The sequence below is a fragment of the Podarcis pityusensis genome (assembly GCF_964106645.2).
Source record: "Podarcis pityusensis genome assembly, chromosome: 12".
NCBI classification, from domain to species: Eukaryota; Metazoa; Chordata; class Lepidosauria; order Squamata; family Lacertidae; genus Podarcis; species Podarcis pityusensis.
The window spans coordinates 14,234,198-14,262,100 of record NC_138037.1 but is presented as its reverse complement, the minus strand read 5'-3'; the positions used below and the strand labels follow the sequence as shown (position 1 = coordinate 14,262,100).

Genomic DNA, 27,903 nt, shown 5'->3' with positions numbered 1-27,903 from the left:
ATTCTATAATGTCCCACAGCCACACCAGAAGCAAGGCACTTAACGCGTAACAGGTGTTTGAAGAAACCAAACACTATATTAATTCCATGGGCTCCAACCCAACATTATTAAATGTTTTGTAGCATATTAATGCTCTTTATTTCAAATGAATAATAAATATAACTATCTAATGGCTTTCAATTTAAAAGAAGATACCCAAACTTCAAAGGACTTCATGTTCATTGTTTTATTCTAAAATATCTATAAACAATTGCAATGCATAGCCTATACTAAGTAAATACATTTTTGGAATTAAATATAAATACAATTTATATCTCCCCTTTGCATAAAATATCATGAATATTTGTTCTGTTTTATGTTTGATAAAAATATTCTCTACCTCAGGTTCAAATACTGTGTCGATGCTTTAAAAATATATAAATACTATTTACAAAGATGAATGAAAAAATATGAAATCATGTATTTTACTCAAGCTAAAACCCAAATATTAACAAATACATCTAAAATCAAATGGTTGTCATATGTGTGTATTCACAGAAAGGCATGTCTTTCTTTTTTTTACAAGGCCTGCTGCAGAAGTAAGTTTAATTTCTCAGATTCCTCTGGCTGAGGTAGTGCCCACTTCTTCTTTACGTACTTTATGTCTATTGTTCCAGATTCTTTGGCCAGGGCAATCCCCAGGAGACCGCTGGGTTTTTCAGGCTCGCCCAGTACAGCCATAGTTATAACCCTGAGAGGAAAATAGTGCTTGTTTAACAAAGGGAAGAAGAGAGGGAGAGAAAGGTGAAAAAGTAAATCTCCCTTGATTCACCTGACTGGGATCAACTGTCATTTGGCTCCTCCTGCTTCCTGTCCAAAGTGGCCTCCACAAGCTGCCATTCCCTGTGGCTTTATCTGAGGGACACAGCAAGGACCCCCTCCCCACATTTGCATCAGCTTCTCCCCACTCCCACCTCCAAGAGCTGTCTCCACCCCCAACCACCCTACTGCTTCAACATCAGGAGAGGAGAGACTCAAAGCCATGGCCATTTAATTATTATTTTATTTATTTATATATATATATATATATATATATATATATATATATTTATACCCCGCCCATCTGGCTGGGTTTCCCCAGCCACTCTGGATGGCTTCCAACAGAATATTAAAATACAATAATCTATTAAACATTAAAAGCTTCCCTAAACAGGCCACCTTCAGATGTCTTCTAAAAGTCTGTTTTCCTCTTTGACATCTGGTGGGAGGGTGTTCCACAGGGCGGGTGCCACCACCGAGAAGGCCCTCTGCCTGGTTCCCTGTAACTTGGCTTCTTGCAGCGAGGGAACCGCCAGAAGGCCCTTCGCACTGGACCTCAGTGTCCGGGCAGAACGATGGGGGTGGAGACGCTCCTTTAGGTATACTGGACCGAGGCCGTTTGACTCCTCCAGCTACATCAAAATCCCTCTGTTCCTCCTGGAAGCCCTGTCAACTACCTTAAGCTTGGAAATTATTCACCAGAGGGAACAGAGAGGGAAACGTGGGGAGGATTTCCTTCCTGACCCCAAATGTGGCGATTACCTGGACCATGATAGTAATCTTTACATGGGTTAAGGAAGTGTAAAGCTCATGAAGATCCGAGTTTATAGCAAGGGAACAGCAGTCACTTGTAGTTCAGTCACTCATTGAGCCCGGATGCTGAGATCCAGCTCTGAGGGCCTTCTGGCAGTTCCCTCATTGCAAGAAGTGAGGTTACAGGGAACCAGACAGAGGGCCTTCTCGGTAGTGGCGCCCACCCTGTGGAACACCCTCCCTTCAGATGTGAAGGAAATAAGCAGCTATCCTATCTTTAAAAGACATCTGAAGGCAACCCTGTTCAGGGAAGTTTTTAATATTTAATGCTGTAGTGTTTTTAACACTTGATTGGGAGCCGCCCAGAGTGGCTGGGAAAACTCAGCCAGATGGGCGGGGTATAAATAATAAATTATTAATTATTATTATTATTATTATTATTATTATTATTATACCAAGTTTGTATGACTATCGCTAAAACACCGTGCTATGTATGGACTTACTTATCGGACCAGATAGGCTGCTTGGCTACGGGAGCCAAGTCGTTTTCCAGCAGGTCCCAAATGTAAACGACAGACATGGCATCCAAAACAAAGAAGACGGCTGGTCTGGTCAGAGCCCACTGCAGGGAAATGATGGGCTGCCCGCTTGTGCTGTTGTTCCACTGCATAAGCGGAAGCTCAGAGGTCATTTGGTGCAATCTTATGCTGCCATCTGAACAGCCCACCTGAAAACATAAAGACAAAACCTTAGCGGTTCGCTGGCACAAGTAATCCTCTTATTGATTAAAATGTACAACCAACTCTAAAGGGAGCCACACACAGTTTGCCACTCACCCGCAGCATGTAACAACTGCCCACAAATAACTGCACATAAGTGGCAAACCCCAATGCTCTCCCTCCTGTCTGCCTGCTGCTGCCTTATTGCTTGCATTGCCACAAGCATCCCTGGTAATAAAAGGTAAGGCTGACATTAGAAATTGTTCTGTGCATTGGTTCTTGTGGTGGCAATATATATCACACAGTACCATGCTCCAGCACCACACGCCAGCTCCCTTGTGCCTTAGTACCAAGGAAAGGGAGACTGAACTTTTTGAGAATAATCTCTGACTGAACTGGTTTCAGGCTAACAGGCCAGGTTGGGGAGCATCATTCCCTGCACCGAAATCTTGCAGAAGTGATGCAGCGTTTTCCACTGTCAATATTCGCCAAAGTTAACATGTAGGTGCAGGCCAAAACTTCTCCCCCCCCCCCCAAGTGAGTTTTGGTAATTATGTATACAGGCAACAACTGATTTATGAATGTCCAATAGACACATAACAGGAGGCAACCCGGAAGTGGATGGAAAAGAGGGTACAAGGCGTCAGAATGGGCTTATTTGTGTTCCACCGTTGCGCAGAATGCAACCCCTGCACAAATCGGAGTCTGCTTGTACAGGTCATATACACAGTGGCCCTGTTGAAATTATTGTTCCAGGCTTTGTAAAGCATCCCCTGAGCTTCTTTCCCCAGTTTGTTAACTGATGTTAAGCCAGATTTTCCCAGTTTGGGACATAATGGGTGGCTCTGGCTTAATCCAAGCCAGAATCGTTATACAGTGGTACCTCGGGTTACATACATTTCAGGTTACATACAGACTCCGCTAACCCAGAAATAGTGCTTCAGGTTAAGAACTTTGCTTCAGGATGAGAACAGAAATCGTGCTCCGGCGGTGCGGCGGCAGTGGGAGGCCCCATTAGCTAAAGTGGTGCTTCAGGTTAAGAACAGTTTCAGGTTAAGTACGGACCTCCGGAACGAATTAAGTACTTAACCCGAGGTACCACTGTACTGAAGCCAGCACGTAGTAAGAGGAAGGTGAGGGAGGAGCACTTGACCCCACTGCTCTTTCCCAGATTCAAAACAATACTAGAATGATAGTCTGGCCAATATTGCTATATATTGCTATAACATATAATTGCTATATTCCTATATATTGCTATAACATATAATCTGAATCCAGAAGCCTGCAGAACCCTCTTCTGTGTGCCCAAGGGGCCTTGCGAGTCATAGCAGGCCCGGCCTAGACCCATACTGAACAGCAAAGCTTTTTGGAAACTAAGGAAAGTCATAAAAGCAGTTTGCAACATGGCATAGGGGCCTAATTTTCAAAGCAGAACATTTCACTGGGCACGTTCAATCAACACCTTGAGTAAATTTAAGTGCTTATTTAGAGCCTGACCAACTGTAGAATTTCACTCCGTCCAGCTATTACAGTCATGCTGCATGTTCATGGCCCTTTCTCTACGTGGTTATGGTCTGGCTACAAGTTTATGTAAACAAAGGTAACTGTGTGTGTTCTTACACTTGACGTTCATCTGTTTGTAGTTGTACGAAGAATTACAAGACACTATTATTGTTGCCTCATCTCGGAACAGACTGAAATCTGAGTCACGCTGCCAGAGCTGGGGGGTTGAGCAATTTTGATGCTACTTGCAAAACTCTTTACAGAAAGCAAAGACTGCTCCATTATAGGATACACGCATTTTCCCGTTTAGCTCTGTTAAACAGCCCGGCTAAGCTCCTGCCAAGAAATGAAAATGGGCATCCATACCAAAAAGATTGGCTTTCCAAAAGGAGAGAAGTCGATGGCGTTGATTCTGGTTGATCTTGGCGCCCCCTGCTGTGGTTTGAACCACCTGGGAGGTATTCTTAGTTCATGCCTTGTACCATGGCTCACTATAGCCTGCAAATTAAAAAAAGGCGGGGGGGTGGGGACTCTTATTTCTGCTACGTTAAATGAAACAACCCAGGTAGGCTACTTCTTGCAAAAAAAAAAAATCTGGAAAGGAAATTATATACCCACAAAAGAGGACTGGATATATAAATTAGCTGAATTTATAGAATGGGCAAAATTAACTGCAGCAATAAGATACCAGACTAGATCACAATGGATATGGTTTGAAGAATATATGAGTAAACACTGCTCTAAAGATAGCATGCCGATATGTTTAGACTAGTTTGTAAAGTTGTTTTAATAGTTTAATAAAACAAGTAACATAGTGATGCATGAACTGCAATGTAAACAAGAATGGTAAATAATTAAAGATGACAAGCACTGGTGGAGGGAAGTCACCAGGGTGTATGATCATCCACCTATTTTTTGTAATTTTCCTTTATCCCTATTTTTTTGCTTTTTGTTTTGTTTTCTTTCCTTTCTGCTTGTTTGTCTGTAAGGCATGTAAATTACTGTTTTGTATGCATATTAAATGAATAAATTTAATACAAAACCCCCCATGAAAAACACTTTACAGAGAGCTGTTAGCTTTATTTAGAACTTAAAATGTAGCAATTTGTAATAAGAACCTGAAAGTGCATGCATTTAAAGATGTCGCCATTAAAATGTTAACAAATGCAGATGGATCACGGACAACATTCAGGAGAAGAAAGGAGGCAATAGTGAAATTAAGTAGAGAATATTACTCACAACGTCTGTTCCGACAACAAAATGATTGGGATTTGAAGGCAGAAATTTAATATTCAGTGTCTGAGGTACCTTCATGAGCACGGTATCCCTTGAATAAAATCTGGGGAAATGTCAAATGGATAAATTTATATATTGTAGAAATGTTGCAGTGTAGAGTGCTCTCATTCACTGTCTCATATCCTTTTCTAAGACATTTCATTCCATTCTTCTCCCCAATTTCTGTCCCCCCACCCCACAACAGGCAATCAGTATTGTGTGGATACTGAACATATTTAGCCCTCAGTGAGCTGCATTTTTTGGAGCTTTTCTCAAAATGTTTGTTTTGCTGTAAATCTTGGGGTTCCCCCAAGCATACTGATACCTCCCCCCCTCGTTTCTTAGTGTCCCCATTTTGGCTACAATCCTGTCGGCACTCACCAACCTAGTCCACTGTTAGAGGGAGGATCCTTCTCCCAAACGATTTTTCACTAACAGCAGCATAATGCTTGGCCTGCCCTCAGGATGTGGTAGAAATAGCAACCACATCCACAGCTGCAGTTGTATAAAAGCACATCTGAAGCCTAAATGGCTTTTACACTTTGAGAGGACAATGCAAACCTCCAGCAACTGAGTGTTTTCGAAAGCACTGAGTGATTCAGATTGAAAAACACAGATTACAACAAAGAAATATGCTTGGCTATATAGAACAATAACTTCAAGAAATGTGTCATATCTTTACCTGCAATTCAGCTGAACTGTAGAGCTGTGGACCAGTTTTATTTTGCCCCCTGGAATTAAGCCTGTAAGCAATAAAACTGAACTGTAATAATAATAATAATAATAATAATAATAATAATAGCAGCACTGATTTGGTGCTTTATGGAAATTGCAGACCAACATGTATTTCAAGGTCCAAGATTTTTCTACAAAGGAAAGTTGGTAGATGGAGGATACCACCTAGAGTGACTCTAGGTATACAGAGCCATTATTCTAATGCTTCATGTAAGTACTGCATGCAATTCCACTGTTGGCTGCCTGCCCAGAACAATCCCAAGCTTTTGTGATGACCAACAATGCTTTTCTCACAGTATCTGACTTCGTCTTCCTTCCCTTCCATAAACAGCAGCTTCACTAAGGAGTTTCACTTACCTAAATCACTTTGTGAGCCTGCCAGATCCCCCTTTTGAAGTTCAACTACTACCTAAAAAGTGGCAAAAAAATAATAATAATCAGGAAAAAAGAGGAGGTATCATCGCAAACATTCTGAAACATATTTCAGCTTTCCGTATGTTCTCACTAAGACTTTGCCTACCCTGCAGTTTACTAAATTAAAAACTGTACTACCTTAGTTCTTATTCCTTGACTTGCTGCTTATTCAAAACAAAGTTTGCTTTGCAGGCATTCTCCAAACAATATACCCTAAGACCAGCTTCTCCTTTCCTAAAATTTGGTTGTGGGCTTCCTTGCCTAACTGGATCATTCTCTTAAAATATATTTTAAATCTTGCATATAATGTGCAATTAGGCATCCCCACCACACTAAAATTCACAAATGAAAGCATACAATATCATCCAAAGCTTAGTAAAGTAAAGGGACCCCTGACCATTAGGTCCAGTCGTGACCGACTCTGGGGTTGTGGGCGCTCATCTCGCTTTATTGGCCGAGGGAGCCGGTGTACAGCTTCCGGGTCATGTGGCCAGCATGACTAAGCCGCTTCTGGCGAACCAGAGCAGTGCACGGAAACGCCGTTTACCTTTCCGCTGGAGCGGTACCTATTTATCTACTTGCACTTTGACGTGCTTTCGAACTGCTAGGTTGGCAGGAGCAGGGACAGAGCAACGGGAGCTCACCCCGTCGCAGGGATTTGAACCGCCGACCTTCTGATCGGCAAGTCCTAGGCTCTGTGGTTTAACCCACAGCGTAGTGAAAGGTTATTGGCTGCGCTTTATACTGCTGTGGAATATGAGTGAAACAGATCTTTAAAATAATACATAAATACTCCAGAGGTGCAGCAGAAGAGTGGTCTTCCTCAGAAATAAATTTTGTGACAACTTTACAAACAGGAAAGCATGACACTGGTAGTAGCAGGGGAAAGCACTACTGTATGGAGCATTCTTGTGTGAACTGCATTGGAAATCTAGATCTAAAAGCAGAGTAATTCTTTAAAAAAGGTTATTATTAGTTTTAATAGGAACCAACCAAAAAGATGCTCATGATACTTAGAAACAGGATTCACAACAGGATGCCCTAATTAGCAGGAAAGGGAAACTGCATTTTCCAAGCGATAACATCTTTAATGTTTGTGTAAAGTCTCTCTCAAAAACAGCCAAAGTTGCACAAAAAAAGCTATATGCCTGAGCAACAAGTGAGTAATAGCTATGGAAAAGTTCCAACTCACCCACAGACTGAGAGTCCCGTTTTCATCCATAGAGGCAATCTGAAATGAAAGTCCTAACATTTCTGCAAGGAAAAATGATAACTCAGTAATTATAGATTTGCAGGCACTATGGTTGATCATACATTATTTTGCCCACTTAAATTTGACCCCCATAAGATAGGCATTAGCAGAGATACTAACATGCTAGAATTTTATCCTCAACACTGAGGCAATAATGTTCACTTCTTGGTTTGTTAAATTAATATGCTGCCTTTCCACCCATCAAGGTTCCTCAAGCCAGCTGATAGAAAGAAACAATTTAAAATATCACCATGCCATAAAACAAATACAGAATGAAACAAACCGTGCAGTGAAACTCAGCGGCAGAATAATGACCAGCCTGCGGCAGGTGTCTCTAATGCTTGGCTTGTTTTCTAATTGCCCGTCCCTCTTAGTTTGCCAAATAGCTGGGATGGTCAAATAAACCACAATTAAGCAAGGCTGTTGGGTTCATTCATAATGCCAAAACGTAGTAAAGATAAGCCACAGTTCAAAAGCCAGCAATAAACTATGGCTTCACATCTGCCATGACCCACGAAATGAGGACCTTGCAATGCGTGGCAGACGACTGTGGAAAGGTTCATGTGACTTCACTGTGGTGAGTAGAAGGAAGAACATGCAGTGCCATCTTCAGGGCTCTTCCCATCATAGGACAACTCTGTTGCCATGCTCTGACTCAGAAGATGACTCTCCTGCAGTACCTCTGGCTCCCCAGCTTTACAGAAGCCAAAGACTACAAAATAATGAGAGCCCTTTAGCAAACCATGCTGTTTGATGTAGACTACTGATTGGACACCACCTGCGAGCTTCTTGCTTCCATGGAATTAGTTAACAGCATGGTTTGATCCCAGAAAATAAACCAAGGTTATTTGTCTGCTAGACTGAGTTAGGATGTTCAAACAAGCCATACTTTGGCTAAACCAACCATGGCTTCTGAACTACAGAAATGTTTATAGGCAAGGAATTCCAGAACAATAACAACTGTGGGCACAACCTGTATTTCCAAAGAATATTTGTCAATTTCTGGAGAGCGGTCTACGTACCCTCCTGAGATGAGAGGTAGGAAAGACCACAGTTCTGCTCCTTGAAGACAGATGTTGAGACAGGTTCGACTGTCAGCACAGAACATGTGTGGTTTACTGAGGCAAATACTCCATCTATAGTTGAGAAATAAGCAAACAGTAAGTCCACCCATCCAACCAACCCCCGTTTTGTTTAATTCAGGACTGTAGTGACTACTAAACTGGTGTGGAAACAAAAGTGCTAAAAAAACCAAATTTCAAATAAGGTCTCTGTTCTCTTTAATACATGTTTACATTACTGCATATCATGTTAAAAACTTCACTAAGTGTTAACCCTATTATACTGAAAGCACCACGCCCATTGCATTTCAAGCTGGGGTGCTTTTCCTCAGAAGATACAGGGAGCAGAATTAACTCTAAACTCTCTAGTATTAATCATAACTTATCATACAAGCCACTTGAGTGGTAAAATGGCAAACATGTCAAACTAGGAATAACATTTAGATTTACTACATTATTTATTTATACTCCTCCTTTTTCCCCTGACAGGGCAGCTTACACATAAAAATTAGAACCGCTGAAAACATAGAAAAAGCATTAATTAAAAAACAATTAAACTTTGTTGGAAGTATTGCTAATAACATGCCAGGCTTGGTATATATTCTAGCAAAAATAAAAGAAAAAAAAGATTGATACTACTTCACTGATCTTCTTTTCATCAACTTTAATTACATGGGTTCAGCCTTTGACTTATCTTTTTACACATCTTTTGCATGGAGTGGGGGGGGGGGGAGAGATACCCAAAATGGAATTGGAACAACTTCATATATATGAACTGTGCTTGTTCATATATCATGGTCCTGGCCACTCAGGTTGCAACAGATGTGATGATATCATTCAAGGGATGTTGACCAACCGGTAGAAAACGTTGGAGATCGAAATGTCCAATCTGTTTCATTGACCTTCATGCAGTGGTGCAACCTTGAGTCTTCTCTGAGATCCCATACCAGCACTGAACCATCGATTGTTCCAGCAAACACTAAAGTAGCCTTACTAGGACTAAAGCAGCAGCATGTCACCTATACGGCAAGACAAAATATCCCAGAATTACAAATGAGGGAAATATAGTTCTACTGAATATGTTTTGGTTCGATGGGAGTCCAACTTAATGGAAGGGAAGAGAAATGATAAATTTCGTTTTGCCTACGTGGAGCACATTTGACATTAGCACCATTCCAATGATATAATATAAATAGTGTTAATGTAATGCAATGATTGTGGGGGTAGATGTAGTCTTGAACCCTTAATCTTACACTTTAATTTAATGTTGTGAACTGATCTGAAATCTGTGGATGAAGGGCGGTACACTGGCACCTTGGTTTTCGAATGTAATCCATTCTGGAAGACCGTTCGACTTCCGAAACGTTAAAAAACTGAAGCAGGCATTCTGGAAGAATTTACTTATGGAAAACTCAAAACGGAAGCTGCGTGGCACGTTCGACTTCCAAAAAGTGTTCGAAAACTGAAGCAGTTACTTCCAGGTTTTCAGCATTCAAAAACCGAAATGTTCGACTTCCGAGACAATTGAGAACCAAGGTTCCAGTGTATACAAATTTGATAAAATATGACACAAAGTAATCAGTTTTTCACATGCAGTACACTATGGAATCAAACAGAACATAAAGGAATGAAACCCCCCCCAACAAAAATAGAAGATGAACTACTGTCTGAAAGCTTTTGTAGCACCTGAACAGGAATATATCTCAATGATGTGGGGTGAAAATTTTTTCAGTGCTTTATTTCCCCTTGGAAAACTCTGTTTCGTAAGTTCATTAAAACAGATGCCAAATACAAATGACTATTACATGAGCTTGGTAGTTTTAACATATATTTTGCTTTGTTTACAAAATACATGCAAAACAAACAAGTTAAATAAATTAGATCACTCTCTTTAGGGGCATCAGAAGAATTCCCAATGCACATTTGTTCCCATAGAAAACAAGAATTTCTGTGTGTCAAATCTTCGAGTTGAGACTTTTCTTTCCCCGAGCAACAGCTGTTCTGGGTTTAGCCCATGACTGTCTAAATGCACAGGCATGCTCAAAATCCCATAGAGAGCAGACTGTAAGAGGGGGTGTGGAAGCTGAGCTGGATGTAAGCTTCCTCATTGAGACAGAAACCACTGCAGCAAATTTTAAAGATAAAACAGGCTGCTGAAAGAAGGAAAGAAGAGAGGATATTATTCTTGTGCATAACAGAGTGCCTTCCCCATGCTGCAGTGCTCAGCCAGTCTCTATAGGTGGGAATTAAATAATATGTTGCTGCTGAGTTGAATTAAAACATTTTATTTCTAATATTTGACTTAAGGGAATTAATCAGAACTGAGCCTGTCGACCCACATGTGGTGACCCAGTTACTGAACCTTTATTGGTCTGAACTGAATCAAACTGGAACAACTTCAGTTGCTGTTGAACCTGGACTTTGGGTGTGTGTGGTGGTTTGGCTACCTGGGTAGGGACACCAGGTCAATCTCTCTTTTGTCATATAGCGAGGCAGAATGTTCCAAAATGGACAACATACCATGGATATAAAATTAACACAATTTTTAGATTAGCAGTCCCAAACTGCTTTGTAGATACAGTGGTATCTCGGGTTACATATGCTTCAGGTTACATACGCTTCAGGTTACAGACTCCACTAACCCAGAAATAGTACCTCGGGTTAAGAACTTTGCTTCAGGATGAGAACAGAAATCGTGCTCCGGCGGCACGGTGGCAGCAGGAGGCCCCATTAGCTAAAGTGGTGCTTCAGGTTAAGAACAGTTTCAGGTTAAGAACGGACCTCCGGAATGAATTAAGTACTTAACCCGAGGTACCACGGTATTCAAATATTATTAGTGTGCACTTGAGGAAAAATCCTGTTATAACTGCCTTCCACTTAATCTGCAATACTCTGGTAACCTGGAGAGGGTTTTTCCTTGTTTCTCTCTATTCCCTTCTCTTCTGTGATGAAAGTGGAAAGCAGGGAAGGTGGCAGTACTAGAAGCGAAAGGTAAGACAGGAGTCTTGGGTGCGGTTGTGGCTGATGTGGGTCTACAGGCAACAATTAGATTAGAACATATACAAAGAGGTGGGTGCTAGTGCATTAGACAGTGGCATATCGTTAAAGCATACCTGAGATTCACAAAACAGTAATTTCTGAGGACTAGAAGGTTGCCAGACATTCCATACACAAATGATGTATTTGCTGTCCAGCGGTAAGTCATTTGACTTCTCAGGAAACCCATGAACAGAAAGCAGAGCTTGCCTCTGACCCTGTGAGATGTGCAAACAGGATACCCTTCGACCTAGGGGGGGGAAACCAAAAATCACAGATGACATTTTAAAAATCTATTATGGCTCAACTACACAGGGGACTTGTGACTGGATCTCCCAATGTTTCCCTTTTTAGTTAAAAGCAAGAAGGGTGGTGTCTGATTTTGGTTTAAATAGAAGCACTTGAGAGGTATTGGTTTGATTAAGTGATTAGGGTGTCTAATCGTGGTTCTCCCTTATCCTATCTACTTTAGCCCTCAGTCTGCAAGACAAAAGCTGCTGCTATGTAAAACTTGTGCCTTCTGCGTATCTAGGCAAACTAACAGGCATGCTTCTGTATTCAAATTAGTTGAATTTAACTTTGCAGAGAGCTGCAGATGGGTCAGAAGAATGTAAGGATTGTCTCGCTGCATCTACAATTCTGTTCCCAACAGCAAAAGATCTAGACATGTCTGCAAAAGAATAGGAGTTTCTGGTGCCCCACTACAAGATGAAGAGCAAAAAGCATCTTACCATTCAAGAAAGGAAGATTGGTGTTTAACTGGAAGCACCTGTCACTAATAGACAGACTGGATGGTCGTGATCTCAGATTCCGCCGGGGCTGCGTTGCTACTTGATCTTCCTCAAGCAGAACTTCAATTACCTTTAAAAAAAATAGTATTTGTTAGAAATGTGGGGGGGAAATCTATTACTCTTTCCTTCAGTGATAATAACCTGCTAAGGAGTCTGCTGGCTTCAACTGCTTTTACCTCACTTCAATGACTTAGAGAGAAGATGGTGGGAAAGTTTTGTGGGGTAGTTTCAAGACAAGCGGAAAAACTGAATTTGCGGAGCTATTATAGAGGAGTGTGTTCCTCCATGGGTATCCATTCCTACTTGATTAAGGAAAACCATCCTACAGAATGAAAACCAGGTGAGGGGAAACACAAGCGATCATTCTGTCTCTTGTCTATGTAAGGAATATATTAAGCTCCAGACTATGGTTACTGCTAATTATTATTTTACTTTCCCCCCAAGTATTCCCCAAGTATTTCCCCAAGTATTAAGTTTCATACAAATACAGCACATACTATAAAATCAATAAAACCAAAAGAAAAAATGAATAGAACAAATATAACAAACGATAACCAAAAATACAACCTCAAACATATAAGCAATAAAAGTTGATTGATTCATTAATTAAATTTCCAACTTCTTAAACGTATTACTTGACTTCCTCTAATCTCTTCCATCTGAATTTCCTTGTAACTGAATGTAGCAGTTTTCCTATATCATTATTCAAAAGTACAATATTCAGTTTATAATCAGATTTCTTAACTTTTCTTAACATTCTATGTCTTATTTATTTATTTAGTCTTAATTTAGTCCTAGGCCTGTTTAGTACCTTCAAGTAACTACTAATCTTTAATATTACAATATTTGCTCAAATAGTCTTTAAATTTCTTCCAGTCTTCTTGATTTTCCTCTTCTTTCTGGTCGCGGATTCTCCCAGTGAGATCAGCCAGCTCCATAAAGTCCATCATCTTGAATTGCCATTCTTCCACAGTTGGTAGTTCTTGTGTTTTTCACTTTTTGGCTATTAAAATTCGTGCAGCAGTTGTGGCGTACAAAAATACCTTTACATCTTTCTTGGGCAATTCAGAACCTAATATTCCAAGGAGAAAGGCTTCTGGATTCTTTATAAATGTATATTTCATCATTTTTTAAAATTCGTTATAAATCTTTTCCCAGAAGTCTTTTACCTTAGGACAGGTCCACCACATGTGATAAAAAGTACCTGCTAATTATTATTTTAAGCATGAATATAAAAAGTAAAATATATACCTGACAAGCAGATCTCAGAAAACTTGCCAGTCTCTGGGAATCAATCTTTGGGGTAAGGGAAGATACATCAGTGCTGCTTTTTGGACCTGAAATGAGACCCAAGGAAAGACGATAGTACATTACCCAGAAAGTTCCAAACTGCTTTCACATTTTGTGTTGCTAAAGCCAATAGGAAATGACCGCTTGATAATAAGAGATACATAGTGAGGTTTCTCTTAGCGTGTTCTTGAATTATATTACATTTTAACACCTCTACATATCTAAATAATAATCACCTCCAGACACAACAGCAGTTTCTCCAGGATGTTGGGTCCATTTTTCTTGAGTCTCTATTTCGTCAGTCTGAACATCCCTGTCCAGGTTATCTTCATTCCACTGTACATAGGCCTAAAGAAGAAATATGAAAATATCCCATTCACTCTGAGCACCTGCAGATGTGAGCGACTTGAAATACCCATCTGCTGTATCCCAAAATACTTTACACCTCATGAAAAATTCAAGGTACTGTACAAAGTTGCGTTATCATCTACTTCATAGTATAAAGAAAATGTTTCTCTTTTCCTTTGGATGTTTAAGATAAAATCTTTGAACACGATTGCCTATAGAACTGAGTTTAAAAAGTAGTTGTTTGGAATCAAGAAGAGACGGGCACATTAATCTTGCTGAATCCCATGGAAACATGAACTATGCATTTGGTCCCCAAGGAATAAAATAAATGAACTGGAAGGTCTGTTCTGTTGACTCTGCAGTATATTCTCTGGGGGTACTAAATGGAAGCTGCTGACTAGCAAGGAACACTATTACTCACAATAATGGATAGCAGCATCCAAATATTCCTGGCCTGGAAGACTCAGTCAAGGCAACCAAAGGGAGGGGTGTGTCTGTGTGCATCAGACAAGTGAGTTTGGAATAGGTGGATCTTGGACTTTCCTGGATGAGCCAGTGAAACTCCCTCATCCATGGGTTCATATGGAAGAATTTAAGCCAGCAGAAGTCCCCCAAAAGAGGTGTGATGGGACAAAGAGAAACTTGCACCTGGCAACCCAATGGAACTTACACTGGCAAAAAGAGTGGTGCAAGTCAAACTCTTATTTTAAAGGCTTGTTTTCCATCTGCTAGGTTCAGGTTTGTTCAGCTGGCAGCAGCCTCACTCCTGAATGGAGTTTGGAATAGAGGATAAGAAGAAGAAGAAGAAGAGTTTGGATTTGATATCCCGCCTTTCACTCCCTTTAAGGAGTCTCAAAGCGGCTAACATTCTCCTTTCCCTTCCTCCCCCACAACAAACACTCTGTGAGGTGAGTGGGGCTGAGAGACTTCAAAGAAGTGTGACTGGCCCAAGGTCACCCAGCAGCTGCATGTGGAGGAGCGGAGACGCGAACCCGGTTCCCCAGATTAGGAGACTACCGCTCTTAACCACTACACCATACACTAGCATGATTTATCCTAGCATAAACTATGCTGTCATCCTATACTTAGGATTGCTCTGTTATCCATTAACACCAAGAACACAGTGAAGACCTAAGGTCTAACTGATTTCATCTGGATGAGACCTACTAAGTATCTAACTTTTTTTCTAGTTTGCCCTAGTGTGAAAATTCTTATGGCTGTAACTCTTGGCTTTAAAAGTACTAGCAATGGCAAACGCAATTTCTCTTGCATTAGAAACATATACCCCATTGCCAACTTCATTATCAGAAATTAATGAATGTTTTGGGGTACTGTCAGTACTGAAAATGTTGTATTTATTTAATCAAAACATTTATACCCACCCTTTAGCCAGGAAAGCTCCCAGAATGGCTTACAAATAAATAAAAATAGCATACTTCCTGTCTGTAGGCTAAAAACACACCAGAAAAGGAAGAAGGGATGAGAGGGAACAGGAAATCAAGTGAACAAGAAATGAGAGCAGTCAGAATGAATATGCTGTGCGGTGTACCTGCTTGGTGTTTATTTTCCCAAAGTTCCGGATATACATGTCATATTCATTCACTGGAGGCAAATCCAGCAAACAGAAGGTGACTGAAAAGTCCAGGTCAATAAGTCGGAGCAGTTCAATGCTACGTTTCCTTGAAAACACGTCACAAGAAAGCAAAATGGCTAGTAAGAACTAAATATAGTGACATGTACTATAAGGTCTAGAAATATTCTCACTCCTAAAGGGAAGAGCAAGGAGTTCAAAATCAAGGCACATAATCTGAAGGAATGGTTTTATGTCTGCAGTTCCAATGCACTTTGAGGAGAATGAGATTAACGCAATTGAATGCCTCCTGGGTAGGAGCCGTTTCATTTCTGTATACTTTACTGCACATAGCATGCTGTCGACACTAAGGGCTCTTTCAGACATTACACAGGGAGCAACACAGGTTTGTCACCAAATGTAAGATCAACAGGGACCTGCAGCAAATCACAGCTGCCTGACATGTATCTGCACAATACATGTTTTTGCAAGCACATATTTATAGCATTCATATTCTATGCTTTTAGGTTTACACTTAAAATGCCTTAGGTTTTAAATGTAACATATACGTTGACTCTAAGTATATGTTAAACAGTAATATCAGGTGACAGAGAATACTCCTGGTTTAGGTTTATTAAATTTATATCTCTTCCCACCAAAAAGGTCTCAAAACGATCTACAACCAAGATAAACAAAACAAATTAAAAACCGATTTAACAATCTGATTTTCCTGAATAAAAACTAAGATGAAACTAGTTATCTATACATTTTTCCCCAGGAAGGAAACTCTGAGCAGACTATTTTGGAATGTGATCACCAGACTGCTAAACTAGAAAACTAATAAGGACACAATTCCCCCCTCATTTTCCTGCACTAGCCCAACTTTGAAGCAGAACTTGCCTTAAGTCAAGAGTGGAAATCATCAAGCTCCCTTAACTAAGGGAAACATAGCTTTGTTGCTTACTGGGAGCAGATTAGGGACAAAATAGTTTTCTGCCCAATATAAATGGGCATTGGCTAAGATTACTACATCACAGCATCTGAGCCCAGTCAAGAGAGACATCAGGAAAGGCCAGAAAGACTTTTCTGTCTTCTCTGGCACCTCCACAGATAAGCTGCTGTTCTAGAATCATGCAAATATGAACCGATTTCTATCCCTATAGGATTGTGACACATGCAAACAATTTAGACCTAGTACACATGAATTGCTCACAAAAATACTTTTATTGCACTTTGTTAGGCGTACAACACTTGTAACATTAAAAAAAAACTACTGGAAGTTTACATGCAAGCCATCTTGCAAAAGTTACATGCAGTGATATATTTTAATACTACCTACTTCTGCTCACTGGCAATCTTTCTGATACTTTGCCGCTGTTTGGCAGTTTGGAAATCAATGAACTTTCCAGAAACAGGACTTCGAGCGGGTGACTCTTGCCTTTCTGCAAGATAGTAAGTATATTCATGAAATCTTTAAAATGCAAGCGGATGACTCCAATATACATGGATGAAGCCTGCAATGGTCAAAAAGAACAACAAGCTTGCCTACTTCACCTTTAGTTGCAATTAAAACCACAGGAAATAACCTTACACTGTACAATGAGTGCAAAAAAATTGTGTACATCCACAATGGGTCACTCTTATGACTGCTAACCAAAAGTAAGTACCTAGTCACATACCTATTTTCAGTTCCTTTTCCCTTCCTTTTGGATTCTCTCTTTGTTTTGGGAGGAAGGTCTCAATCTTTTCATTTTCAGCATTAATAGCTTTTTGAATTGCTTCTACTTCTGCGCTCTTGGCTACTGGAATTTTTCTTACTTTTTCTTTTGTTTCTCTTTCTTCCTTTTCTTGCTCTTGGCTATCTCCACCTTCATCCTCATCCTCATCATCTATGTCGTCAAAATCATCTTCATAATCCTTCAATAAGAACAGTAGCAATTACTTTTCTTAAAGCACAAATGAAAAGCCCATACCAATGGCGTTGCTCAGCAATCTCCACTGCCAATTCTGCAACCCTAAAAGCTTTCAAGCTTCCTCTTGCCATTGCAGATTGTCTTTTAAAATGGTGATGGTTTAATATCCATTACTAAGAACAACATTTAACAAACAGTGTAAGCAGAAGTAACTGCGCAATTTGTTTTAAAGAAACAAGCTCTCTTGGGTGGAGTTCTGTACAAAAAACATGCAGCCCTCCTTGAGACATGAAGGAAAGGAGCCTCTGGGTGAGGGTCATAGCTCAGTAGCAGAGAAAGTCCCAGTTTCTTTACTACTGTGATTGTAAGTTGTTTAAACTATTTTTTATATTGTGTTTTAATAACTGTAGCCCACCCTGGAACATTAGTATGAAAGACAGGTGATAAATAACAATAACACCAGTGGTCTTCTGACTCAGTAAAAGGCAACTTCCTTCCTTTCTATTTTTCTATGACAGTAGCTGACAGTACAGTCGTACCTTGGAAGTCGAATGGAATCCGCTCCGGAAGTCTGTTCGACTTCCAAAACGTTTGGAAACCAAAGCACGGTTTCTGAACGGCTGCAGGAAGTTCCTGCAGCCAATTGGAAGTCGCAGAAGCTCCGTTGGACATTCGGCTTCCAAAAATAGTTTCCAAACCGGAACAGTCATTTCTGGGTTTGTGGAATTCAGGAGCCAAAACGTTCAAAAACTAAGCTGTTCGAAAACCAAAGTACGACTGTATTCTCCCCCCCCCTCCCCAAAGCATCTCCCCATGATATATTTAAAGAATTAAGTCGCTGTGAAGTCATTGCAATTAGATTTCTATATTCCTACTGCTTGTGGATCAGCTACATTTATTTGATACCGCTACCTTCTTCAAAAAATACTCCTTTGCACTCACTTCAAAATCATCTTCATAGTTCACAGAATCATTATCATAATCTGCATCTGGATAAGGTGTGTCCTTATTTGGTTTCTAGCAAGAAAATGCAAACAACTGAATTAAATCACAATATAACTGTACAAATGAAAACATTAATGGAATTTATTTCACCAGTGAGATTTAACTGGCACTGCTGTGCTCCTTAAAAAATGAACGTAATAATATGCAGCTCTTACATTGCCACTTTCTTCATTTGATAGCCTTTGCCGATGGGATCCCACAGCTGACAGGTTGTCACTTTTGTGGCGCTAACATATCAATAGATAAAACAACTCATGAGAGAAAAGCACTGAAATGTGGCAGGGAGTTCTAATAATACAACTTAGTTCTTATATCATGCTTTCAACTTCCAAGGCTGCCCTTCCTCACATGTTAATATCTCAGTCTTAGAAAAGCCTCACTGTATTTTATATGTATTTTATCTGTAGAACAACTCCCACCCCAAATCCTGACTATATCAGACACTAGAAACAGGCATGCTAAATATATTCCTTGATTATATTTATTTAGGACTTTGTTTTCTCGCCGTGTCCAATGTCAACAACATCAGACAAAGTTGGCAAACCTATGCCACAATCAAACTTTCAAGATGTAACAAGACACACTTTTTTTTTTGTATTTACGGTAACAAACATAAGACAACTATCCTTTTGGAAGTTGCTCTACCAATATGTCTCTCCCATGATGAGCCTCCTGCTCTCTAATATGCTGTGGCCTGTATAGTGCTGAGTAATCTATGAAATGTGTGAAAGGCTGTAGTATTTTTTTTCCCTTTTAAACTTTATTTTATGTCTTCATTGGGTGTACACTCTGGAACACTCAGCCCCTGACTAAAAGACTAAAAAACTGCAGTCAGTCAGATACTACATCATTTTTAGATTTTTTTTTGTCTACGTCCATAAATAATCGTGAGCATTTTAAAATTCTCCAGGGAGAGAGACAGCATGAGAAGTTTCTGACGATACGTTTTGTGCATGATCCATGTAAATGTGTCTAAGTCTGCAATCCAATACATAGTTACTGTGGGAGTAAGTCCCACTGAACTTAATGTATCTTACTTCTGAGTTGACATGCATAGGATCGGGCCAAAAGGTTGCAATTTTATGCAAAAGCCCACTGAGCTCAGTAGAACTCACTTATATGTAAGCATGCAGAAGACCAAGCTTAGAACTGGGTGCAAACTTTCAACAACATAGAACAGAAGTTTAGTATAAGCACAATTCAAATAAAGATAAACACCTTCCAATCCCATTAGTTGAAAGTGAAGAAAAACAAGTATATACTTAATTCTCCTATTCAGATTGACAAGATTTAAAAGGCTGTGGCTGTGCCTTATATTAGGAGTCCTCCTTTGTAACTCTTCACTAAATTTTAGGTTCTTGTTCCTTTGGTTTATTACTAATTCCTACAATATTCTTGCATTAGAACACTCCAAATAAAACCACTTACTTCTCGTTTTGTAGCGTCTTTTTCACTCTTGACATGGCTCTTTACTTTTTCTTTTGTACCACTATAATGAGAAAAAAACACCAAACACAGAATTAAAAGGAGTGCCTACCAAGCAAACACTATTTCTGTGGAAAACAAGGTCTCAGAACTGCTTTACACCTGTTCAAATAAGCTATGCTGGGAAGGGGGGGGGGGGTAATGATAAGTGATTTATGTTGAATCTTTTCCCACTTACACTGCAACATGTGACTTTCTCACATAGTGAGATCTGTGAACCCCTATAAGAACAGCACTGAACTACTTTTCATAGCAATGCCTTGTCCCTTTGTAATGTCTCTCCAACACAGAAATTATTTGCTTTTGATGAGAGAATATATTGAGGAACAATAGACGTACTGTGGAGTTCACCCCATCCTTTCCAAAGTATCCATATATTTCTGATGGCAGAAAATCAAACAAGATCCTTGCTTACAAAGGTTTGGCAGCTTTCAAATTTTGGATCAGCTCTCACTTACAGTAAGCAGAAAATGTGAATGGCATTTCATCAAGTCTTAAAGAATGGATTTCTAAAACAATCCTACAACTCATGAAATAAAACTTAAATCTTCCCCACTCCAAATAACTAAAAGATATCTCCCAACGCTCATGGCCAAGACCGTCATTTCATTGCAGAATTCGCATAAAGCAGTTTCTCACTATGTTAAATATAAAGACCTATCCAAGCTTAACAAAGAGATGCCAGCAGCACTTGCTCTTATCCCAAGAATAGAGCTAAGCAGTTCAAAAGGAAAGGAGAAGAAGAAGCAGCATGTAACCCCGTGGCGGGCTTTAATTTGTTTGAAACAGGGACCCGAGGGAATCAAAAAGATATCAAAAAGAAGTCAGACAGCTTTTTGTCTGGCTGGAAAACATATCCAACACAATCACAAAATGTCTAAGCAAATAAATAAATTACCAAGAAGCTGGTGCCTAGGAACTGAAAATATTTCCCTCAAATCTATAACGCATCATCTAAAAAATATACGATGATGCTTCCAAAATATGTATGTTGGCTATTTTAGGAGTTTTACAGTGCAATCCTATATATGTCTACTTCAAAGTAAGTGTGACTGGATTCACGGAGGCTTACTCCCAGAAAAATGCATACAGGATTACTGCCTTAAATATATTTTTCAGGCCCCTCTTCCCCTGGAAAATTAATCAAAAGGAGGAAGGCAGGACACAGGCAATCAAAACACCCTTGTTGCTCTAACTTGTGGAAACAGATGGGTAAGCAATCTGCCTTTGCACACACTTTGGAGACAAAGAATGCCAGGCACAAATAAATAAAATCATAGAATCGTAGATTTGGAAAAGACCCTGAGGGTCATCTAGTCCAACTCCCTGCAAAGCAGGAAACATATACATACAGTGGACCCTCGGGTTATGTTACCTTCGGCTAATGTAACTTTCGGGTTGTGATCGCGGCAAACCTGGAAGTGTATACACGTGCGCGGAAGTGGCGCCTCATGTTGTGGGCTGTTTGGGGTACGTATGGACCCCCAGAACGAATTAAGTTCATATTCGGAGGGTCCACTGTATTTATTCAGAAGAAGCGGGTGGCGCTGTGGGTTAAACCACAGAGCCTAGGGCTTGCCAATCAGAAGGTTGGCGGTTCAAATTCCCGCAACGGGGTGAGCTCCCGTTGCTCGGTCCCTGCTCCTGCCAACCTAGCAGTTCGAAAGCAAATCAAAGTGCAAGTAGATAAATAGGTACCACTCTGGCGGGAAGGTAAACGGCGTTTCTGTGTGCTGCTCTGATTCACCAGAAGCGGCTTAGTCATGCTGGCCACATGACCCAGAAGCTGTACGCTGGCTCCCTCGGCCAATAAAGCGAGATGAGCACCACAACCCCAGAGTCGTCTGCGACTGGACCTAATGGTCAGGAGTCCCTTTACCTTTACCTTTAAGCTCCACTGTGCCCAATGAGGATTACTCTTACTTATTTAAACAGAGCCCACCTTTCACGTGGATGGCCTGCTTCAGCTTCATGCCTTGAACTCTTGCTTTGGCTTTTATGTTCACGGTGCTGAAAAATATATTGTTCGAAATACAATGATTTGCAGCATTCAACACGACTAAGTATCTCCTTATATGCATTAACAGGTGCACGTGCTCTCTTATATCAATGACTCTTAGTATATACAGCTTCATTTTTAAAGAAGACAAAACTAGCAACGATTAAGGTTATTGCTAGCATTCACCAGATAGGCATCATATATTATGCAAACAATGCCTGTATTAGGGCTGTATTCACAGCACTCCTTAAAAAGAATTAAAGCATGCCATAAAATAACATGCCATGGAGGTCTATCATTGACCTGGGTCCCTAAGGCATGGACTCAAGATAAAAAATGGATTGGTATGGCTGTCATATGTTTGGAAAACACAGTCAGCAAACACAGTACACAGGCATGTGACAAGCAACTGTTAGTCTACATAAAGGCTATATAATATCGTTATTATATGCACAATACCATTACTTTGTGAGAATTACTTTCAAGTAAACATGGGAGGACTAGCCTGTTAATTAGTTTAGCTGCTGCTTTCTGTTGTGGGAAAGTGTACATCAGACGTACAGAACTAGCTAAATTTGAGAAATTCCTGAAAAGTTGACTTACTCTCTATATTGCAAATAAAGCTTATGTGTACCATGAAAGAAGAGCACATAACATTTTGTGCAATGCACTACTTTGTGAAATGAAATGTAGATTACTTCAAAAACTAGACCCTCACATCAAATTTATCTCACGTTTTGCAAGCAGCAAACTTCACACTTTTTCAGCATAAAATAGAATAATCCAATGTATGCTGCCACCCTAAACTCTTTGAGAGAAGGACGGCATACATATACAGTGAAAGCGTAACAAAACCAATCAATTCTTTTATTGACTTTTGGCTTCTAATGAATAATTTTCCATTGCGGAAAAGCATAATATAGTATTTTTGTTTCAAGCCACAGTATTTCTTGATATTTTCTCAGCATATCTTGTTCGCTTCTGACACAAATTCGATTTCCAAGGAAAATCTGACAATTTCTGAATTTTATATTAGCCAGCACTGCTAGGAAGCTAAAGCCAATGTAAAGCAAACCTTGTGGTCTTTCTTCTTCTTTTCGTTTTCTTCTCTGTGTTGTCTTTCACTGTTCTCCCTACGGTGTCTGTCTTCATAGTGAGACTGCTCCTTATGTTTCCTGGAGGTGTGCCCTTCTTCCCCATCCCTGAGAGATGTGAAACTTCTTAATTTCAAAAACTTTTCTTTTCCTTCTACAGCTAAGAGCTCATGCTCTTTCTTCTCTCGATGCCTTCTTCTTTCCTTATCAGGGTCCCGTTCCTTGTGTGACTTGTGCCTGTGTTCACGTTCTTCATCTCTGTGTGTCTCACCCAAAGTATCCCTGCTCTCTTCATTCTGAAGAGAAATAATTTTAAAAATTCTTTTAAAGAACCAAAATTGAAATTTATCAATTTTGTAGCTCAGAAATATACCACTACTACTACTACTAACGACAACAACAAGCCTGTGCTGAGCATTCTTTTGAGAATATTTCTGGCACATTGCTGGAGAAGCGGGAAGAGCAAAAAGGGTGTGTGTGTGAAAAACTCAAGGAGATGAAGAAATTATCAATCTGTTAAGGTACTTTTGAGGAGGGGGGAGCATACCATATTTGCTGTTTGTGAGTTGCTAACTTTTCTTTCTTTTTCTTTACACTTCCCCTCTTTTCCTTTTTAAGAACAAGGATTATTTTTTTACCTTCTCTTACCTCTCTCTCTCTGTGTTTTCTTTCTCTTTCTTCATCTTTTACTTTTGGGTGATCTAAAACACAATCACATCTATAAAATTAAGAAGTTTTATCTTCAGTACATTTCAGTCTCTTACGCTACATACAACGCAAATACAGTATGTGCTACATCTCTGCAAGAAGCATTTCAGGGCTGTTACTTCAATTCCAAGCCTGTTTCAAGTAATGTGCGCAGTATATAACCAATAGCAAACTAGGGGAATTACTGGAATTACTGGAAATGTTAAAAACACACACACAAGTATCATCTAACTTTTCCGCACAAACTAGCTTTTTCAAGGTTTCCAAATCTATCTTCGAGATACATTGACAATAAAGGTATTATTATTATTATTATTCAAATCTCTTTGCGCTAGGACATCCATCATGTGAGGCATTGGAAGAAAATACCCTCCTTCCTATGAAGCAAAAGACAAGCAATGTCTAGAGAAGGGTGTGTGTGTGTGTGGAATGGAGGATCCTGCAGCCTCCCTATATGGGTTTATAAGCACAGGAGGGAGCAAAGAAATGTCCTTCACCTCTGAGAGGAATAGACAGAGTGATACATAGGTGGACTGATGGATTCCACCCAATTGAATTGGAAGGAAGACCACTCCCATGGGAGCAAGCATCTCTGAAAAAGAAACTGAGCTTAAAAGAAAAAAAGCCCAGATACCTATGGAGAGGAAACTCCCTTGTCTATTAGGTCTGTCATCTTGTTAAGACAGACTATCTTTACAAAGTAGGAGATGAAAAGAAAAAGACATTGTGTAGAACTGCTTGCAATCCATGTCACTGCCATGCCTCCTGTGCAAGAGTTTTGAAGCCCATTTTCACCTTCTTCTAAAGCATTATTTTAAAAATACATACAGTGAACAAACCATCCCACCTGCATGATCCTTGTTGTCTCTTCTTCTATAATGTTCTTTATCTCTTTCCCCAAAAGCCTCCGTAGCATTTTCCACCAGTGTTTGATTGGGATCATCTTTCTTATGCTTCCTCTCTCTCTCTTTGCCGCTGTGTCTCTCACCACTTTTCCCAGTGTTATGTTTTTCTTCTTGGACATGTTTTAGCTTAACTTTCTCTCTCTCATGTTCTCTGGGATGATCTTTTTCTCTTCCTTTCTCTTTCCTTTCATTCTTATGTCTTATGTCACTTGATTTAATAAGTCTCACTTTTTCACCTGCTTTTTCTTTTGATTTCACTCTGACCTTCTCTTGATCTTTTGGCAAGTCATCAGCATCATTGCTGTCACCCTCTCGTGATTTCCTCTGCCGATGTCTCCCGTCTTCAGACTGACTATCTGATCGAGACACCTCAAGAAGGAAACAAGAAACGCAATAGTAACATTTTTTATATATACACACACACACACATATACATACATATATATGTGAGTGTGTGTGTGTTTGTGTGTGTGTATGTATATATATATATATGTGTGTGTGTGTGTGTATACCAATTTTTTGTCTTTGAAGACCCACCTTTTCAGGGGCAGCCTGTTCCATTTTGTCAGCCTTCTGATGCCAACCCCGCAGTCATGGCCTCCCCATTCCACTTCCACCACAACCAGTATGCTCCCTCGCTCACCAAAACTCAGTGAGAGAAGGGCACTCCTCAAAGTCTTGGCCACCCCAGAGACAGAGAAGACAAGCTGCAACACTGTGCGCTGGAACATACTCTCTTCTCACCCAACTCAGCAGGGGGAGTGTTCCTCAAAGCCTTGGTGCTCATCTTCTTCATCCTAGGTGCAACACAGCACACATCCCTCTCACCAAAACTCAGGGATGTCCTACTGGCAGCACAAGCAGAGAGGCGGGCCTCTTGAGCTTCCACCACTTACTTCACCTCAACTCAACTCTTCTGGCCGCCACCTCTGCTATTGCCATCAGGTACAAATAAATCTTACCTTAAGATGCTTCTTTAGTTCATCTGATTTCCAAGTGTCATCTTTGGTTCTTCTCTAGACCAAAAAGAATGGTGGGGAGAGGTATCTTAAACTGAGAGCTGTATTTAGAGCATAGGGCAGTATACAAATCTAATAAATAAATAAAATAAATAAATAAATAAATAAAACTACGATTTGGTCAAGGTTTTTGAACAAACACTCAAACTACAATGTTATCAGTTGGAAATGATGGGAGATTATAGAGGGAGTTTGCTTGGACTGCAGAGACCAATAGTGAAATCTTCATAGTCATTTAAACCTATTAAACTAGATAATTTTCAATGAGATAGTAGCAGCTGGTGTGGTAGGGCAGTTACGGAGCCTCTCTTCCAACACCAGTGTTGTTACAGTTTACCTGGATGGGGCAGCAGCAAAATCAAGGTTGCATGGACACAGTGCCAGGAGTACTGGCCAACTCTGCTGGTGCATCCATGGAGTTCCAACTTCATCACCTGCTCTGCCCCTCTGCAGCCCCATCCAGGTAAGCTGTAGCTGTGCCATTATTGGGAGGATGGCACCATCGCACCACACTGGCTGCTAGTGCAGAAACTAAGCTCTTCTCCCCCTTCCTCACATTCTAGGAGCTCACCTTTTCACCCTCAATAGCAGATTCAGTGGGGGTGGGGCCCTGTTCCAGCACAAGTCCAGGTTTAAGGGAAGACAAGAGGTTCAGAAGGCTAGAAAACCAGCTGCAGCAGCCAAAGTGTTTTGGGAGCCTGGTGGCTGCAGAACTACAGTCAAGGCAGGACAGTTACCCAACACTGTTTAACCACCTTGCCGTGCTCAAATTCAGGAGTGTGCAGCTCATCACCTTCCGACTTCCCATTTGAAATAGCAATGACCAGGACAGCATCCTTCAACCACCTATTAGAAGTCGAGTCCTACTGAGCACAGCAAGGCTTACTTTCCAGCAAACACCTGTTTAGGGTGCACCAAAGTTCAAGCAAAGGAAAGTCCAATGCTGTAAAGAAAAATATTGTGTAGGAACCTGGAATGTAAGGACCATGAACCTTGGTAAGTTGGATGTGGTCAAAACTGAGATGGCAAGAATAAATATTGACATCCTGAGCATCAGTGAACTATGGTGCTGGAGGAGACTCTTGAGAGTCCCATGGACTGCAAGAGCAAATCTATCCATTCTTAAGGAAATCAGCCCTGAGTGCACACTGGAAGGACAGATCCTGAAACTGAGGCTCCAATACTTTGGCTACCTCATGAGAAGAGAAGACTCCCTGGAAAAGACCCTGATGTTGGGAAAGATGGAGGGCACAAGGAGAAGGGGACGACAGAGAACGAGATAGCTAGACAGTGTTCTCGAAGCTACGAACATGAGTTTGACCAAACTGCGGGAGGCAGTGGAAGACAGGAGTGCCTGGCGTGCTCTGGTCCATGGGGTCATGAAGAGTTGGACACGACTAAACAACAAAATTCAAGCAGTGCTCACTCCCAGGGAAGTATGAAGAAATCAGTCCCAGATTTGCTAGGGGCTTCAAAGGCCATTTGGTCCAAGCCCAATGCTTTAACCCACTGCTTCAAACCGTCTCCCTGTGGAGGATCCCCATCATCTCTGTGACAAGCTATCAAAGTACAGTGGTACCTCGGGTTACATACGCTTCAGGTTACAGACTCCGCTAACCCAGAAATAGTGCTTCAGGTTAAGAACTTTGCTTCAGGATGAGAACAGAAATCGGGCTCTGGCAGCGTGGCAGCAGTGGGAGGCCCCATTAGCTAAAGTGGTGCTTCAGGTTAAGAACAGTTTCAGGTTAAGTACGGACGTCCGGAACGAATTAAGTACTTAACCCGAGGTACCACTGTATTTGAAACCCTTCTGTGCGTGCCTAACTAAGCAGCAAGCCCAGCTGAAGTTCTCCAACGAGACTTGCAGCCCATTCCTAGGCGTGTTTGCACTGAGTTAACTGCTGCTATGTTGCTCCCAGATATATTTGCAGCCTAAGAGTTCGATTTGCCCTTTTAAAGCTGCGCCCCCCGTTCCCACCTCCACCTCCAGCCTTTCTCCCGGCGAGATTTACGCTACACCACCGACCCTCTCCACCTCCTCCCCTCGTGCCCCCACACAGACGGGCAGCTCACCTTATCTCCCTCCATAACAGCACGCAACCGCCCCGAGATGCAGCATCCCCGACGGCGCCCGCAGCTTCCCCTCGGGCTCTGGAAAAACTTGCAGGCCGCAGCTTAGGTTAGGCTACCTAGGCAACTGCGTCCCAGTTCCGCCTAGCAACAGGTAGAG

The 27,903-nt window shown here is 40.8% G+C and overlaps 1 protein-coding gene across 2 annotated transcripts; it reads right to left on the bottom strand.

Moving 5' to 3' along the window:
* Positions 1 to 511: 511 nt before the first annotated feature.
* Positions 512 to 27,903, bottom strand: DYNC2I1 (dynein 2 intermediate chain 1). 2 transcript variants are annotated; one of them, XM_080974015.1, is made up of 25 exons: positions 27,747 to 27,903; positions 25,617 to 25,670; positions 24,597 to 25,023; positions 23,690 to 23,742; positions 23,023 to 23,337; positions 21,891 to 21,958; positions 19,892 to 19,952; positions 18,619 to 18,690; positions 18,401 to 18,475; positions 17,225 to 17,462; positions 16,885 to 16,987; positions 15,525 to 15,654; positions 13,864 to 13,975; positions 13,589 to 13,674; positions 12,278 to 12,407; positions 11,624 to 11,796; positions 9,367 to 9,529; positions 8,472 to 8,585; positions 7,390 to 7,451; positions 6,141 to 6,192; positions 5,731 to 5,791; positions 5,013 to 5,112; positions 4,140 to 4,271; positions 2,055 to 2,278; positions 512 to 747 (listed from the first exon to the last, which is right to left on the bottom strand). In XM_080974015.1, exons 1-25 carry the CDS (start codon positions 27,759 to 27,761, stop codon positions 723 to 725), a joined length of 3,045 nt encoding a protein of 1,014 aa, XP_080830141.1. In that variant the 5' UTR covers positions 27,762 to 27,903; the 3' UTR covers positions 512 to 722. The 2 variants fall into 2 exon arrangements, with proteins under 2 accessions (XP_080830141.1, XP_080830140.1); XM_080974014.1 differs by having other exon boundaries at positions 512 to 730.

Coding starts and splice junctions, on each gene's coding strand:
- DYNC2I1 (XM_080974014.1), bottom strand. Junction 21,959..23,022: donor AGAAGAAGAAAGACCACAAG/GTTTGCTTTACA, acceptor TATATTTTTCAG/CACCGTGAACATAAAAGCCA. Junction 8,586..9,366: donor ATCTCCAACGTTTTCTACCG/GTTGGTCAACAT, acceptor TCTCAACTATAG/ATGGAGTATTTGCCTCAGTA.